Source organism: Telopea speciosissima, chromosome 6 (assembly GCF_018873765.1).
Source record: "Telopea speciosissima isolate NSW1024214 ecotype Mountain lineage chromosome 6, Tspe_v1, whole genome shotgun sequence".
In the NCBI taxonomy this organism is placed as follows: domain Eukaryota; kingdom Viridiplantae; phylum Streptophyta; class Magnoliopsida; order Proteales; family Proteaceae; genus Telopea; species Telopea speciosissima.
Genome location: NC_057921.1, coordinates 44935593 through 44954729, shown reverse-complemented (window position 1 = coordinate 44954729; position 19137 = coordinate 44935593). Strand labels below are relative to the sequence as shown.

General features: G+C 38.1%; 1 protein-coding gene and 1 long non-coding RNA gene across 2 annotated transcripts; one reads left to right on the top strand and one right to left on the bottom strand.

The window, feature by feature from the left end:
• Positions 1-1242: 1242 nt before the first annotated feature.
• LOC122663953 (pentatricopeptide repeat-containing protein At1g08070, chloroplastic-like) lies at positions 1243-4187 on the top strand. Its single transcript, XM_043859624.1, has 2 exons — positions 1243-2810; positions 3595-4187. The coding sequence occupies exons 1-2, from the start codon at positions 1261-1263 to the stop codon at positions 4100-4102; spliced, it is 2058 nt and encodes a 685-aa protein (XP_043715559.1). The 5' UTR covers positions 1243-1260; the 3' UTR covers positions 4103-4187.
• A 2285-nt stretch (positions 4188-6472) lies between these two features.
• Positions 6473-6807, bottom strand: LOC122664302. The gene is made up of 3 exons (XR_006333322.1): positions 6790-6807; positions 6580-6651; positions 6473-6491 (listed from the first exon to the last, which is right to left on the bottom strand). It is a non-coding gene; the product is annotated as an uncharacterized LOC122664302 (long non-coding RNA).
• Positions 6808-19137: the final 12330 nt, after the last annotated feature.

Here is a 19137-nt window from a genome sequence, read left to right as displayed (position 1 = left end):
GGCCGGGTGGTCTGGGTGCCTAACACCTTCCCAGTCCATAACTTGACACTTACCCAATGATCTGGGTGGACCTCAGCCTTTATCCATTGAGTCATTAGTCTTTCCCCCAGTGGGAATATTTATGGGTCCTAGACCCGTTCTAGGTGGCAGCTTCAATTTTACCCATTTGCATCTTAGAGGGATCGGGGTCCTTGCTTTAGGGTTCACAGGCGAGATCCGGTTCGCATCGAGAACCAACCCCCTGTTGGGCGAATTTGGATTTTTCAGAATCCATGGTTCTTACATTAAGGGAGAATGTTCTTTGTGCCGCAGCGTAGGCTACGCCCAGGCACATGGGGATGAGCGCAATGACCACCCTACCCCCTGAGTGGCAGGCCCATGTGCTTGGGCGCAGCCTCCACTGCGGCACAGAGAACAGCGCGCCTTGATTTAATTATTCGATTTTAGTTGGTTTTAATCGGTTTATTATCACTTTTATTTGACTTAACAGTTTAGTTATTCGGCTTAATCTGCTTGTAATTGGTTTGTATCTACTTTTATTTGGTTTATGAGTCTATCGGTTTTAAATTGTTTGAAACTTTGTGAACCGATAATTATATTGATCCAAAATTAAAATATAAACATTTTTTTTTTACAATATGTAAAATCAAAATCTAATCAAACAATTATTAATCAGTCAATTTTGTCGAAGCAATCAGGGACTTGGCACATAGGACGAGTGAGTTTCCCATACAATGATTATCTAATTAGATGATTGTAGAGTTAAAATAAAACCACAACAAAGGTATAGTCAGAATCACTATTTTACTTCGGACTTGCCACCCACAGGGTAGCTTTTGCAGCCGCTAAAGTAACTATTGTGCCAGTCTTTCGTTGATCTTTCGTGACAAGAAAAAGAAACTCGATTCGATAAATGGTTCAATTAGACATTGTTAAATGGTCCATTCAATATACGGTTCAGATAGACTTTTTTAAATGATGGTTTAAAGTAATACCCTTAGATTAATCACTAATGTTTCATTTTTTTTTTGTAGAAGGTGAATCACTAATGGTTCATGTCCGGGTATAACTTATGATCCATTAAGGCTCTCGGTCATTACTGTGGTTTGAAGCTTGGATTTCGGTTCTTTAAATTTGTCATACTATTTCTTCTATCGTTCGAGTCTCATAGATTGCTCAGAGAGAGAGGTCATTGATGTGGGAAAAAAAAAACTTTCCCCCTTCCGAAAGTCCTTCAAAATATTCAAGATCTAGTTTTCCATGAACAACACCCGGAGTACAGTAAGATGTTTAACCTCAAAGTCTCTTCTTATTCTTTCTCTCTTAGATTCATGCAAGAACATGAGGGAGCTCAAGCAAATCCAAGCCCAAATCATCAAAGAAGAAAACCCTTCTCCCTATGAGGTCTTAATTGCAGTTGAAAGGCTAATCTCTTATTGTGCTGTCTCACCTAATGGAAGTTTAGATTATGCCAAAGCCCTTTTCAATCAGCTATCAAACCCAACTGTCATTTCTTGGAACTTTCTTATAAGAGGTCTTTCCACAAGTAAAAGTCCACGGGAAGCTATCTCATTGTATCAAACTATGCATAACAGAGGTTTTCAACCCAATAAGTTTACCTTCCCTTTTGTAATCAAAGCATGTACCGAATCGAGCATGACTTCATTTGGAGTTTTGGTTCATACCCATTTGGTAAAAATTGGTCTTGAAGCAGATTCTTATATCCGTAGCTCCTTAATTCATATGTATGCGAATGGTGAATATCTAGATGATGCGAAACAAGTGTTTGACGTATGTTCTGATAGAGATGTGGTTTCTTGGAATGCAATGATTGATGGTTATGCAAAATATGGTAAAATGGAGCTTGCTTTATCCGTGTTTGAGAAGATGGTCTGCAGAGATGTGATCTCTTGGAACACGATGATTAATGGGTATAGTACAATTGGGAATATTGAAGAAGCAAAGAGACTATTTGATGAAATGCCTGAGAAAAATGTGGTTTCTTGGAATTCTATGTTGGCAGGGTATGTCAAATTTGGGGATATAGAGGCTGCCCGTGGAATTTTTGGAATGATGCCTCGAAGAGATGTAGTGTCGTGGAATGCAATGTTGGCATGTTATGCACAGAGTGGCCGCTCGAATGATGCTCTCTACTTGTTTGATGAGATGCAGGTTCAAGGTATAAAACCAACTGAGGCAACTATGGTCAGCCTGTTATCAGCTTGTGCTCATTTGGGTGCTTTGGATCTTGGGGTCCGCTTACACAAATACATCGATGACAACAAAATAGCAATCAACACCATCCTAGGGACTGCACTAGTAGACATGTATTCTAAATGTGGAAGCATTTCCAAAGCAGCACATATATTCTGTTCTATAAATTACAAAGATGTTCTTGCTTGGAATACCATTATAGCTGGCATGGCCATGCATGGTCATGCCAAGAAAGCATTTCATCTCTTTACACAAATGCAAGTGGAGGATGTGGTGCCTGATGATATAACATTTGTTGCTATGCTTAGTGCATGTAGCCATGCTGGGATGATTAACGAAGGTCAGAGACTATTGGCTACAATGAGCACCACATATGGTATTGAGCCAAAGGTTGAACATTATGGGTGTGTCATTGATCTCCTTGCTAGGGCTGGCCTTCTAAAGGAAGCCGTTAAGGTGATTGCGACTATGCCTATGGAGGCTAATGCTAGTGCATGGGGAGCACTGCTTGGAGGTTGTAGAATACATGGAAATATCGAGGTAGGGGAGGTAGTGGGAAAATGCCTTATCAACCAACAACCTCATCATAGCGGCCGGTAAACTATCTTTTCTCATGCCTTTTACTCAGATATTTAAATACTCAATCTCATATAGAAAGTCTCCAAACTCAAAGTAGATTCATTTGGATTCTAGATATTGATAATATAAGACTCTAGATGGATAAGATTCTTTCATGCTATTTTCACCTGGGACCATGAGTTTCACATGCTTAAGTTTGGTAAACCTCAGCTTCCCTTAGGTTGGTCAATCTAATTAAGCATGGGCCAAGAGAGAAATTTAGTGTATGGGATTATATATATAATACGACAATATAAAGGTCTTCAATGGAGCCTAATATGAGCTATGGTAGGATAAGAGAAAAGTTGCACACATGTAGGTCACTAAGACTGACAATTACATGGGTGCAGCGTAAGAGATCTGTGAACTGTTATGTTAAACGCAGACCTGATTAAGTAATCATAACTATACTCTCTCAAATGCTTTTCTATAATCAGAAGAAATATGATCTTGAGATGCCTTGAGGTTGCATGGTTATGAATATTTGATTGAAAGCTTGGGTGGTGGAGATCTCCCAAAAACTACTCCACCCAGCTTCGTGCATGTGCCTAGGATCAATTTGTTGGGAAACGGGATCAATTTGGTGCCAATTGATCCTATGTGCTGATCCAAATAGTTGGTGTTCGGGTCAATTGATCCTTTGTTAAATCAAGTAGTAGGAACTAATCCTACTGGAAGTTAAGCATGCACTTGCCTTTAAATGAAAAATTGCAAATTCATACAAATCAGTAATCTCTTTTCACTTCTCTTGAACTTCAACAGCTATGTCATCCTCTCAAATTTATATGCTGCTGCAAAGCGATGGGATGATGTGAGAAAGGTGAGGAACCTGATGAGATCCAAGGGGGTTGCTAAATTGCCAGGAGTAAGCATGATAGAATTGAAGGGGATTGTGCACCAATTTGTAGCCGGTGATCGGTCCCATCCAGAGTCTGATCAAATTTACAAGAAGTTATCGGAGATCTCTACACGGCTAAAAAACATACTTGGGTACTTACCAGATACGCAGCAGGTTTTGCTTGACATAGAAGAAGAGGAGAAAGAGCATGTTCTACTTGTTCACAGTGAGAAGCTAGCCATTGCTTTTGGGTTCATACATTTGGGCCCTCTAGATCCGATTAGGGTAGTGAAGAACCTTCGAGTTTGCAGTGACTGTCATACTATCACAAAACTGATTTCAAAGGTCTATGGTCGAGAAATAATAGTGAGGGACAGGAATCGTTTCCACCAATTCAAAGATGGTAGATGTTCTTGCATGGATTATTGGTAGATATACAAGATCTGCATGTGAAACAGAGAATCAATTGGATGTTGGAGAGTGGAGCCTGCAAAAAGGATGCATGAAGACTTGATGAGCTTTTGTGACCATGTGGTCACAGGTTCAAGTCTGGAAACAGCCTCTCTGTAAAAGCAGGGGTAAGGCTGCATATATTATGACCCTCCCCAGACCCCGCAGTTTGGGGAGTCTTGCGCACTGGGTACGCTTGAATACCTAATGAGCTTTTCTTTCCTGGACAAGGGGTCAAATGCCAAGTTGTGTTTTCAGCATGGTTGCATTTAATATTCAACTCACACATGCAAACCATTTGATTCATTAGAAGAATGTTGTTGAAGAATTGAGATTTTTGTCTTAAAAAGCATCATATTCTGGTTCTCTAAAGTTGAAGAGTTTGCATTCTTCCAAAGCTATAACTTATCACTAACAGGGTCATGACTGGGGCTCTCTTACACTTGGGAGAGATTAAGTTAAACAAAGTTATTGTATGGACAAGGCCACCCTATGAAGTCATGTATTGTCTGGATGTCTCATGCTTTGCCTGCTGATATGCAATGTTTCATTATATCCAGGTCGAATGCCCTTTGCTACATAAGTTAGAGATCTTTGCTGATTATAGGTAGATGTTTAAATCACTTCCTATGGGTCATCTGAGAAACACACAGGATAAGCTAAAGCAGTTGAAGTAGTTTGATGTTGATATGATATACCAGTGAAATTAGAGAAACTTCTTGATATGATCTCTAGCTCATATCAACAAATTTGGCCTTTTGCAACGAAAATTTTTCGTAGCAAAAACTATTTTCCTTAGCAAATACCACCTTTACGATGGTACTTTTCCGTCCTAGGTCTGTAGGATATATTTCCGTCGTATCCATGTACGACCGAAAAATGTCCAATGTGGGTTCTGAATTCTTTTACGATGGGTAGAAAATTCTGTAGCATAAAATAACGTATATACGATGGAAGGAAAATATCGTAATTAAAATATATTATATACGACGGTTATACAATACGTCGTGTAAGATATAGTGTGTACAGAAGTGGTTTAGACTTGTGTTTATACGACGGAAATAAAATTATGTAGTAAATAAAAATAATATTTAAAAAAGTATTCTTTTTTATTTACAATAAAAAATTCCTATAAATACATCCATGCTTCAAAAGGAAAGAAATACATCATCACGTATATTCAAGAATGTAGAACTTACATTTCAATAAAAGATAAATACAATGTTATTCAATAATAGAATACTATTACACAACATCCTAAATATGCGTCCTATGGCTCATGACACAGTACATTATAGTTACAACTCAAAGGGCTAATACGAATTTTAATGCCCAGGCAGCACCACCACTTCCACCTCCAAGCTTTTGAATTCCTCCATGGTTGTCCATATTTCTTTTAATATCGATAATTCCATTGGTACCATTGAAGTACTTCCGCTGTATCAGATTATGAGCACCACCACTTCCACCTCCAAGCTTTGAATTCCTCCATGGTTGTCCATATTTCTTTTAATATCAATAATTCCATTGGTACCATTGAAGTACTTCCGCTGTATCAGAATATTCCTTGCTGCTCTATACTCAAACAAGAACAACATCAAGATGTTGGCAATTTAAATAGAAATGGTGGGAATAAATAAGGAAATTTTCAAGATGTTGGCAATTTAAAGTTCCATTCCTTGTAAACCATTCGAGCTAAAGCTAAGTAGTATCGGCATTGTTCCATAGCAGTCTTTCTCCGAGCCTTTTGCGCAGATTAATGGATTTCCCACAATGCTGCATCAAAGAAGGAAATGATACAGAATAGAAACATGTTCAACATCCAAAAAATTGACAGAAAAGAATGAAAAAGAAGGAAAGAATTAAGAGTGAATTATTTTGGGCAACTTACTTAAATGTTCTCGTAGGAAACCTGTGTACTGTACCGCTAATATTATTATAAGACAAGTCCCTGAAAAAAAAATTGTATACAAATTCCATTAGAGAGGGAAAGAGAGTAGAAGATGCAATAAGTCAGAGAGATCGATTATAGAAAGGCAAGCTGGGTCATGTTAGCCAAAGACATAGGCAATGGTTCATAAAGACTTTGTTGTTAAACCTCCTGGTCCAATTCAAAATTCATGATTAGATTCACTCAAAAATATCTCAAAATGCAATTTCCTGATCAAATAGAAACCAGAAAGTTTATGGTGTTTTAGCTCACCAATTTCCTACCTACAGGTATTGAAGCTTTTGCAGGAGGCTCAATGAAGATGGAATTTCACCAGTGAAGATATTATTTGAAAGATCAAGTGTCTCAAGTGTCTAAAGTTGTAAGAGCCTCCCTAGCTCTGCTAGAATTGGTCCCGATATGTTATTGTTCTGTAAAAGCCTAGTGAATAACCCACAATTAAAAGTATTGAATAAACACAACACAATTTGTGTATGAACTTTCAAAGCCTTCACTATTAATTTCTTACAATTTCTGGAGATTATTCAAGTTCCCTATACTTGGAGAAAGAGTCCCAGCTAAGTTTTGACTTGGAGTTCCTCTCAAACAAGACTATACATAGCTTCAATAATTCTTCTACATCTATGTTTTTTTTCTCATGCAAAGATTCTTCCAGTTTCTCCTATTACTTCTTAAACTCGCAAATGAAGCACAACTGGTTTTCTGTAATATTACTTACAGTGCAATGATCAGACTTCCAGAAGAACAGGTGACCATAGCCCATCTACATGGGTCAAAAAAATCTCCATCCCAATCATCTAGATAACCATGAGGATCCTCCAAGGAAGCTCTTATAGCCATCAAAGCTTGAACTACAATGGCTGAAAAACAAAGAAGCCTTGTCAAAAGACTTCATTTCCCACTTTTCTGAAAAATATGAGAAGTCAAGAATGTTGTAGGAACCAAGAAAACCAGGGAAGAATTACCTTCAAAGTTGACACCTTTGGGAGAGAGCAAATAACTTACAGAGAGGCGAAACATGCTGACCATTGGTTCAGTAGAGTAAAGAAAAGAATATATAAAAAAAAAGTGAATAAAATTTAAACCCAAACGAGAACAGAAACAGCCCAAATCTGGATATGTTATCACCAGACTATGGGCAGAACAATATAAGAATACAAACAGTAATAAAAGCATAAACTGTAGTACGAAACAAGAGTATAAATAATCAAATAAATATACGTACTTGGTAGTTGCAGGATATCGCCAAAGGAGACAGTAGGTTGGATCGAGTCGTATCTAGAAGACACTCTCCTTAAGGTCTTTAATCGCCCCTTATTAGTGCAGATCGGGAACAATGCAATTATACCTCCAAGATGAAACGATCCACTAATCACTAAAGACGGCACTCCCAAAGTGATTACAGAAGGGGTCCGAAAGCTATACTCAACACACAGAGACAGTAAGGACGGACAGAAACACTCTCTAATGAAAACAGAGAAGAACCACGCCTTGAGAAGCAACAAAATAGGAAGAAAACGAAGTGAAGTTACCCCTGCCAATACCCTCGTATATATAGAATACGTAGAGGCAGGTTGTAAAGGTACTGTACATATACAGGCATTTCTATATACCGTACAGGTACTTTAAGTGTCTCCTTATGTGTGTACAGGTACCACTACACACTCGTATAGGTACTTGTGGGTGCATGTATAAAAACAAAATTAAGATATTTATATACACCCACACCCGGACCCAGACTCGGTTCGGTTCGGTTTGGTTCGGCTCGGCTCGGCTCGGCTCGGCGCGTGCGATGTAAAAGCACCCCGGATCAACCCCCCACACAAGTGAGAGGACACACTTCTCTCTAAGGAACCCATGTCCCTTAAGGACCCATGAATACTTATAAGCAAGCTCACATCCTTGAAGCTAACCAATGTGGGACTAAACAACATTGGTTCTTTTACAAATGCAACTCAAAATCTGGAGGGAAATGAAAACTCAAATTTGAATAAGATTGGTGAAAATACCTTTTAGACAAAAGACAAAAGACAAAGACCACATGTGACAAAGACCTTTTGAATCTTTAGTATGATGAGATGGAATGAAATTGAATATAATTTCATTACATATAATTTTTTTTTACAACAATCCCCCACAAGATTCAAAATGTCGATAGAGTGACAAAAGTGTTGAGTATATTAGACATAATAGGACACATCGTTGCAGGTGTCTTTCGGACTTGAACCTACACTAGGTCTGATGAACTTCGCTACAGAGTACGGGTGAAGTCAGACTTCTTGAACCTTTCCTCATTGGTGTAGCCGGCAAGCTCACCACCCATATCCTATCAGTCGACTTTACGTGACGTACCCTTATAAATTAAACGGACATTTTACTCTGTCTTTCAAACAGAATCCGACCTTGTCCCATATCTTGGTATTATGGACGTTTAGAGAGTTCGCCTTTAAAACTCTCATTGGTAGGCGGCCTCACCTCCTACATCCATTTAGGTCAACCCACAGTGTGCACCACAGATAACACACCCCCACATTTCGTGAGATTTGGTTTGATTAAGAGTTAGTAACTCAACCTCTTCCATTGTGGTGGTACTACCTTTCCATCTAACAGAATGAGCAACTATTGGTAGTACTCATCAGATCATCCGGTGATTTCGTTTGTATCCTTTGAACCTAATCTAGGAGTTAAACCTCTTCATAGGTTGGGTTTCCATCACATGACCTATGTCATAGGCTTTAAGCCCATTCCCTTAGATGATTCTATATAAATCTTTGTAGGCATTGATTTTGTGAACATGTCTGCTAAATTACAGGCCGATTTTATAAAATCGATAGCTATTGTTCCCTCATTTATATACTGCCTCACAAGATTATGTCTTAGGCGAATATGCCTCCTTTTTCCATTATAGACTCTGCTTTTAGCTTTAGCTATAGCCGCCATGCTATCACAATGAAGTGATATCGAAGGAACAGGTTTTGGCCATAGTGGAATATCTGCCACTAAATTTCTAAGCCATTCGGCTTCAGTTCCTGCCTTTTCCATGGCAATAAATTCTGCTTCCATCGTGGATCCTGTCCCACAGGACTGTTTAACCGATTTCCTCGAAATCGCTCCACCTCCTATTGTAAAGATATATCCACTAGTTGCTAACGATTCATTTGTATCTGATATCCAGTTAGCATCATAAAAACCTTCTAGTACAGTTGGGTTTTCGCTATAATGAAGACCATAATCAACGGTACCTTTTAGATACCTCAATAGTCTTTCAATAGCATCCCAATGTTCGTTGCTCGGGTTATGAGTATATTGACTCAGTTTTCCCACAGCCAAAGCTATATCAGGTCTAGTGCAATTCATTAGATAAGAAACAGAACCAATTATCTATGAATATCTTTTCTGATTCACAGGGTCACCTTGATGTCGTTGTAAATGACATCCCATCTCAAAAGGTGTTTTAACTGACGATAAGTCAAAATATCCATACCTTTTAAGCATGTTTTCTATATAGTGAGCTTGTGATAAGATAATCTCTTTCTCCTTCCTGACGATTTTGATTCCTAGAATCACATCAGCCTCTCCCATGTCCTTGGTTTCAAAATTGGACATTAAGAGATTTTTAGTAGGTCTCACTATATCTAGGTTAGTGCCCATAATCAGCATATCATCTACATAAAGTAAGATGAACACACCTTTTCTGTGATGAAACTTACTATATAGACACCTCTCGGCATCATTTACAAGAAATCCATTTGATATGAGTACCATATCAAGTTTTTCATGCCATGCTTTGGCGCTTGTTTTAGTCCATACAAGGACTTAACAAGTTTGCATACCTTATGTAATTGTCCAGCATCGTATAACCTTCAGTTGCCTGATGTATATCTCTTCCTCTAAATCGCCATTGAGAAATGTTTTTTACATCCATTTGGTGTATCACCAAATTGTAAATTGATGCAACAGCCACCATTACTCTTATAGTGGTGATTCTTGCTACTGGAGCAAAAGTATCAAAATAATCATAGTTCTTCTTTTGCCTAAAGCCTTTGACGACTAGTCTGGCTTTAAATTTATCAAGTGATCCATCTGGTTTCAATTTCTTTCGAAATATCCACTTGGTGTCTAATTTTTGGAACCTTGTGGCAAATTTATCAATTCCCAAGTATGATTGAATAATAATGAATCAATTTCACTTTTTATTGCCTCTTTCCGAGAAGACGGCATCTCGGGCGAATCGCCTCATTATACGTAAGAGGATCCTTATCCACAATATGGGCAACCCAATTATATAATTTGGGATCCTCGTTTATAGAATAAACAACCCAATCATTACCGAAGTGCTTAGCTTTCCTTTGCCTTTTACTTTTCCTCAAATGACTTTCGTCATTATCATTAGATATAGGATCATCTTGATAAACAATATCATTTGCTGTACTCTTTGATACAACATCTTTGAAATCACTACTAGCATTAGGAACACCCACTTCATTGGATTGATAAGGAAATACATCTTCCAAGAATTCTGCATCCCTTGATTCTATTATGTTGTTTTCTTCACAAACACCATCTATGGTTTTGAGAATCATAAAACGATAAGCATTACTATGCGAAGCATATCCTATAAAAATGTAGTCAAAGGTTTTAGGACCAATTTTTCTTTTCTTTGACTCAGGTATTAATACTTTTGCCAAACAGTCCCATACCCTTAAATGCTTTAAGTTAGGTTTTCTATCAAACCATAACTCAAAAGGTACTAAACCAGTTTTCTTGTGAGGAATTCTATTTAAAATATAGCAAGCCGTTAGAATAGCTTCCCCCCACATATCAAGGGTTAACCCAGAACAGATAAGGAATGAATTCATCATTTCTTTCAATGTACGATTCTTCCTTTCGGCTATTCCATTGGATTGTGGTTGGTATGGAGCTGTAGTTTCATGTATAATACCATTCTCTTCACAAAATTTGTAAAGATTAAAATACTCTGAACCTCTATCGGTTCGAAGTCTTTTAACTTTACTCCCTAGTTGATTTTCAACTTCTCTTTTATAGGATATAAAGTCATCACTTGCTTCATCTTTTGATTTCAGTAAATACAACATAGTAAATCTTGAGTAATCATCAATAAAGGTAACAACATAATTTTTTCCACCTCTTGATGCATACGATTTAAAATCGCACAAATCACTATGAATCAAGTCAAGGCGACCACTTTGCCTCGTTACTGACTTATGTGGCCTCTTTGTCAGTTTGGCCTCTACACAAGTAGTACATTTAGACATCGGTGGCTTTCCAAGGCTATCAATAAGACCTAACTTGCATAATCTAGATAAATATGGAGCACTAATATGTCCTAATCTATTATGCCACAAATTAAAAGAGTCGACAATATAAACGGAAGAAGCACTCGGCTTATCTTTTATTACATTCGAACAACGATTACAAAAAGACCATCACTTACATAACCCTTTCCAACAAAAATATCATTCTTCAACAGTACAAGTTTGTCAGATTCAAAGGTGAGTTTAAACCCAGCCTTATTCAGAAGTGGACCCGAAACCAAATTTACTTGATGTCCGGAACATGAAGCACTTCCCTTAAGACAAGTGTCTTACCGTGAGCTTCAATGTGACGGTTCCTTTACCGATAACATTAGAAGATTGGGAATTTCCCATAAAAACTTGATCACCCGAATTAACAACGAGTAAGTACCGAACGCATTGCGATCTCCACAAATATGTCGAGTTGCACCCGTATCAAGTATCCAATCTTTTGGTTTTTCAACCAAACTTACTTCTGTAATCATGGCGGTGAAAATGTCCTCCTCCAGTAAATTAGCCTTCGCTTTCTCAGATTTCAGAGACTTCTTGTTCCGACAGTCTCTCTTGAGATGACCATGCTTACCACATGTGAAGCACTTCACTTTTGACCTCTTGAAACTCTTGCCTTTCTTGACTTGAAGACCTTTTTTGAAATGACCTTGTTTGTTTGATTCGACAAGGTTGGCTTTGAGTCTTGTGTACCCAAGAGGCTTTCCACCATTGTCCTTGTTCCTGTTTCTCTCCTCGATCTTGATTCGGATCACAACCTGTTCAAAGGACCATTCCTTTCTCTTGTGTTTCATATTATTCTTGAAATCAGTCCAAGAGGGAGGGAGTTTTTCAAGGAGGGAACTTGTGACGAAAACATCAGGAAGAATAACATTTTCCTTAGATAACCTTCCCACCAAGATTTGAAACTTATCAATTTGGGAAGAGACGCTTTCGTCGTCGGTCATTTCAAAATTCAAGAAATTTGCTACCACATATTTCTTGCTGCCTGCATCATCAAGAGTATACTTGTTGCATAAAGCGTTCCAGATCATATATGCATACTCGTATGAGTTATACACATTGTATAGATCAATGGAAAGCGCATTCAATATCCGATTTTTACACTGAAAATTGACTTGAATCCATGCAATCCGTTTTACATCTTCTTCCAGGATCTCACTTTGTGGTGGTTTGGGATCCGTCAATGCAAAAGCAACCCCTATTTGGGTTAAAGCAAAAAGAAGCATTTGCCTCCATCTCTTAAAATTCTGCCCATCAAATTGTTCGATCTTATCGAACTCTCCAACAATACTCATCTTCTCCAATGCGGGTTGAAGAGTGGTAACAACAGAGACCACATTAGTTGGAATAGAATCAACACTAGATGTGTCCTTTTGACCAAGTGTATCTTGTCCAGCCATAGTCTTAAATCTGTTTATAACAGTATTAAGATCCACCGTTAGAAACAGTCACGAGTTTAAAGACCTTAAGATTGTTATCACCAGACTATGGGCAGAACAATATAAGAATACAAACAGTAATAAAAGCATAAACTGTAGTACGAAACAAGAGTATAAATAATCAAATAAATATACGTACTTGGTAGTTGCAGGATATTGCCAAAGGAGACAGTAGGTTGGATCGAGTCGTATCTAGAAGACACTCTCCTTAAGGTCTTTAATCGCCCCTTATTAGTGCAGACCGGGAACAATGCAATTATACCTCCAAGATGAAACGATCCACTAATCACTAAAGACGGCACTCCCAAAGTGATTACAGAAGGGGTCCGAAAGCTATACTCAACACACAGAGACAGTAAGGACAGACAGAAACACTCTCTGATGAAAACAGAGAAGAACCACGCCTTGAGAAGCAACAAAATAGGAAGAAAACGAAGTGAAGTTACCCCTGCCAATACCCTCGTATATATAGAATACGTAGAGGCAGGTTGTAAAGGTATTGTACGTATACAGGCGTCCCTGTATACCGTACAGGTACTTTAAGTGTCTCCTTATGTGTGTACAGGTACCACTACACACTCGTATAGGTACTTGTGGGTGCATGTATAAAAACAAAATTAAGATATTTATATACACCCACACCCGGACCCGGACTCGGTTCGGTTCGGCTCGGCTCGGTTCGGCGCGCGCGATGTAAAAGCACCCCGGATCAACCCCCCACACAAGTGAGAGGACACACTTCTCTCTAAGGAACCCATGTCCCTTAAGGACCCATGAATACTTATAAGCAAGCTCACATCCTTGAAGCTAACCAATGTGGGACTAAACAACATTGGTTCTTTTACAAATGCAACTCAAAATCTGGAGGGAAATGAAAACTCAAATTTGAATAAGATTGGTGAAAATACCTTTTAGACAAAAGACAAAAAACAAAGACCACATGTGACAAAGACCTTTTGAATCTTTAGTATGATGAGATGGAATGAAATTGAATATAATTTCATTACGTATAATTTTTTTTTACAACAGGATATGTTCCAAAGAGGAGAAGGTAATGGAAAATCCAGGTGTACCAATCATGCATATCCATGGACAAAGTTGGGTGGCATTTTGCTCTACTATTACAAGGATTTAAAATCCGAAACATGCTAAGGATTAACAAATTTAGTCAGTGAACCCATAAACAAAGGAAGAAGTAGAAAGTAAAAAACTTAAAAGACAAAGATTGGTTTAATAAGAGAACAAGTAAACACTAAATAAATACGGTTGAGTCCATCCTCACGATCTTAGAGGATAGTGAGAAGTTAATTTCCAAATTAGGGGAACAAATCTGTACAGAAGCATGTGGAGGGATGCCATGGAGGTCATTTGCTTAAGCATGTCAATCACTACCTCTTCAGTGAATGGCACTTTCTTGGAGAAATCACAAGAAAGCAACGACATCTAGCTGATGATATTGCTGCATAAGACATTGTCTGCCATAAATTAATTTTATAGGATAGCTTTCCTACATGAGATTGTAGCCTTTTTGTTCTTTTTGTTCTTTTTTTATCTTATTTCTTTCTTGTTGTGGATCCATTATTGGGGTGGTCTTGGTTTTATTCCCAGCTAGCTCTCATGTTTCTGTTGTATCAAATCACTTTTTCTTTGCTAAAAAAATTGATATTTATCCCGGAAAGAAAAATGATAACATCTAGACATGGATCAATATATAAGGGTTTCAGAAGTAAATAACATGTTGAATATATATATCTACATAGATACGTAAAAGCATCACTTCATAGAAGTGACAAACACACAAGAATTCATAATGCACTTGTGGATGAGTCAGCTTGGTGGGAGGTGAACTAAGACACAATCCTTTTAGCACTAAAACCCACCTCTTTCCACTTGATACGCATACCACAAATAAGTACTTTGGAGCAATCAAAAAGAATTCCACAGGATATGATACCACATCGATCAAGAACTAGTTTTCTTGGTGAAGACAATTATTAGCCATCTCTTCTAAAAACTTCAATCTATTGAGCCAATTTCAAGTTAAAAAACTTATCTTTTGCTCATGGTTTTCTTTTTATTTTATTTTATTTTTTATTGATTCCAAAAACCTTGTGGTTTGACACATAAAATTTTCCAATAATAAAATCACAAACTCTTGACAAGAGATTGTCCCAACACATCAATTATGGGATACAATGGTATAATGTTATCTCCACACATTGGTTGGGATATAGTTCATTTGTCTTCCAATTGAAAACAAGTTTTAGCATCTTATCAAGAAGAAAAAAAAATAAAAAATAAAAAAATATGTTGCATTGCATTATCAAAATTCAATTCCTCCAATATCTTGTTTGCTTTTCAAAATTAGTGAATCATTTGTGCCATTACACTGAATCAATCAATCAATCAATCAATAAATAAAACAAAATGTTAATTAAGTGTTACTATTGATTAGAAATGTCACGTTTCTCTTTTGCAACACAAGAATGGAAATTTTGCAAAAGTATATCAAAGCATGCCATTCAATCTGAATGGGTTCCGATTATTCCAATTCCCAACAAATTCAGACTGTTATTAGGGATGAAAGTTATGCCTTACACATGTAAATCGTAAAGAATCATCTACCTAGAGGAAAATCAAACTCCAGGAAACCAATTGAAAAGGATAATATTTGAATAAAAGAGAGACGGAGAGAAAGTAAAGGAGGATTGCCGTTCCTCTGAATCACTAAACTGACAGCTTGCAACAGAGAGGGCACGTCTCCTCCTGGAACTAGATATACTATCGGAATGAGCATTGGCAGAGGAAGCGGAGGCATTGGCAGCATCAATCAGCCACGTGTAATGCCTGGAAACGGACCTTCCACGCCTTGGATCCTGAGAGTGAGACGAACCTTTCATACAAGTAGTCACAGTCGCAGACGAGCTGATGATGATCGTGGTCGGCCCCTTTCGCTTCATCTGAGAATGACATCCAGGTCCTTGTCCTCGTCCTTTAGGTTGAGATTGTGAGGGAAGAAGTCGTAGGCAAGGTCGTTGAGGCTGATGGTTTCAGGGAAGCAATACCCTAAGTAACCAATTGTCCACCTCGACAAAGAGAAAGAAAGAACATCTGTGGGAGAGAGAACAAAGAGATTGAGAGCAAGAGAGCGACCAAGGGTAGATTGAGGGTAAGGGCGAGAGAGATCATTGAGAGATGAGAGTAGAATTTGTAGTGCGAGAGTGAGAGATCGAGACTGAAACGGAAAAAAAGTGGGCTAAAACAGAAGATAGAGGGTCGTGGGTTTGCTCGCGGGAAAACAAAAATTAAAAGGGCAAAGGTGTTTAGGGTATAAAACAGTGTTTTGTTTTTTCTTCTTTCTTCCATTAATCTGAAACCACTTGCAGTCCACTTTCTCTTTTTTGTTTTTTTTTAATCCATTAGTGGCATTCATTCAAAGGCAACGACCCAATCGTGTCTGGGATCGAGTTCGAGGATTGGGATAAGCTGTAGCTGTTGTTCTTACTTCATTTTGTTTCTGTTATCTAATTTTATTTGGTTTGTAATAAAACCCTTCCACTCTTTAATCCCTGATTTGTATTAATTTCCTCATCCCCTGGCTTTGATTCTTCTGCCCACCGACACCACGACCAACCATTGGGGTTCAAGCTGCCGGCCATCATCTACAGGTAAACAGCCTTCCCTTCTTATTTTGTTGATTTCAGTAGTGCTTGTTAAACCTTCATATATGCTTGACTGCTGTTATTTATTTTTTGTTTATTATTCTTGCCATGTATGATGGATCTGTAACTATGTTGCTGTCATTTATTTTTTATGATTCTTGCCATGTGTGAGTCTGATCTTTTATCATTCTCTGTGTTTAGCTTTAGATCTGAAACGATATATGTTTCTGTGGTCTTTGTCATGATATTGTCAAGTTCGTAATTCCAAAGGGAAACCATTCTTGAAGTTTGTCTCTCAAATAGATCCCAACAATTTGGTTTACTGTATTAGACACTATATATTTGGCTTTGGAGGAGGATGGGTAATCATGGATGTGTTTCAAGGCCCAAATCTGATGTTAATAACAGCCCATTCATAGGTCCATTCCTATTAGATCCTTTTGTCAAAGAGCATCTGTAAAATCTGTACAGGCCCATTGATAAAGCCCATTTCCTACTTTGGGAAATCTCAACCAGGCCCATTAATGAACCTAGTTGTAAAATCCAGCCCGTTCCAAGATCAGATGGGTATTTCAATCTTCTTTGATTCTATTATTTAGGTCAGTTTTGGATCAAATCTACACTAATTGGAAAGTCCTTTATTGTCTTTTTAGTAGCTTTTATTTGAGCCCATAAACCATCAATAGATTAAGGCCCATATTGATTTGGGGCCAATTGGCTTTGGCTTTGGCTTTGGTTTGGGCATCGGCCAATCGGCCAAGATTAGGCCGTGAGTGGAGAGGCTAGAACCCACACTTGGGTTTGAGTGCATGTTACTGTCTAAAGTGGAATCTCAGGGTTGTATCACTTGATGCCTTTTGGTCGGCCTTAGAATTCGAGCGTGTGAGAAGGAAAGAGCCCATCCGGTGGCCATGAGTCGAAGCACGAAATATATTGGGCCCCGTGGGACGTGGATATGTAGGACGGGATTCGGGCTAGCCTGTCATCTAGCCCATAAATGTTTAGGAATTCTTTTTTGCTTACTTGACATGAGTAGGATTAGTAGATTTGTATGTTTTGATTATGTGAATTCAATGCATGCCATGACTAGCCAAATTAGAATAATTTAGCTATATATTGCATGTCCTGATGTGATTAGATTGTATATATATTCATCATTTTTAATTAGCTTAATTGTGTGTTATGTCGATTTGATCACATTAAATACCCTAGGGTAGAATGATATAGGAACTTGGTGTAGGGTTGATCAATCTGTACACAGATGCCTAGTCTTAGGTGCTCAGTTTTAGGATGACTTAGATCTAGAATAATTAGTTTTAGGGTTGCAAGCGAGACTAATTCAAGCAAATGGTCAAAAGAAGGATGACCGACTATGGGCCGGGCGGTCTGGGTGCCTAACACCTTCCCAGTCTGTAACTTGACACTTACCCAATGATCTGGGTGGACCTCAGCCTTTATCCATTGAGTCATTAGTCTTTCCCCTAGTGGGAATATTTGTGGGTCCTAGACCCCTTCTAGGTGGCGGCTTCAATTTTACCCATTTGCATCTTAGAGGGATCGGGGTCCTTGCTTTTAGGGTTCACCGGCGAGATCCGGTTCGCATCAAGAACCAACCCCCTGTTGGGCGAATTTGGATTTTTCAGAAGCCATGGTTCTTACATTAAGGGAGAATGTTCTTTGTGCCGCAGTGTAGGCTGCGCCTAGGCACATGGGGATGAGCGCAATGACCACCCTGCCCCCTGAGTGGCAGGCCCATGTGCTTGGGTGCAACCTCCACTGCGGCACAAAGAACAACGCGCCTTGATTTAATTATTCGATTTTAATTGATTTTAATCGGTTTATTATCACTTTTATTTGACTTAAACGGTTTAGTTATTCAGCTTAATCTGCTTGTAATTGGTTTGTATCTAGTTTTATTTGGTTTATGAGTCTATCAGTTTTAAATTGTTCGAAACTTTGTGAACCGATAATTATATTGATCCAAAATTAAAATATAAACATTTTTTTTACAATATGTAAAATCAAAATCTAATCAAACAATTATTAGTCAGTCAGTTTTGTCGAAGCAATCAGGGACTTAGAACATAGGACGAGTGAGTTTCCCATACAATGATAATCTAATTAGATGATTGTAGAGTTAAAATAAAACCACAACAAAGGTATAGTCAGAATCACTATTTCACTTCAGACTTGCCATCCACAGGGTAGCTTTTGCAGTCGCTAAAGTAACTATTGTGCCAGTCTTTCGTTGATATTTCGTAACAAGAAAAAGAAACTCGATTCGATAAATGGTTCAATTAGACATTGTTAAATGGTCCATTCAATATACGGTTCAGATAGACTTTTTTAAATGATGGTTTAAAGTAATACCCTTAGATTAATCACTAATGTTTCATTTTTGTTTTTTTGTAGAAGGTGAATCACTAATGGTTCATGTCCGGGTATAACTTTTGATCCATTAAGGCTCTCGGTCATTACTATGGTTTGAAGCTTGGATTTCGGTTCTTTAAATTTGTCATACTATTTCTATTATCGTTCGAGTCTCGTAGATTGCTCAGAGCGAGAGATCACTGATGTGGGAAAAAAAAAACTTTCCCCCTTCTGAAAGTCTTTCAAAATATTCAAGATCTAGTTTTCC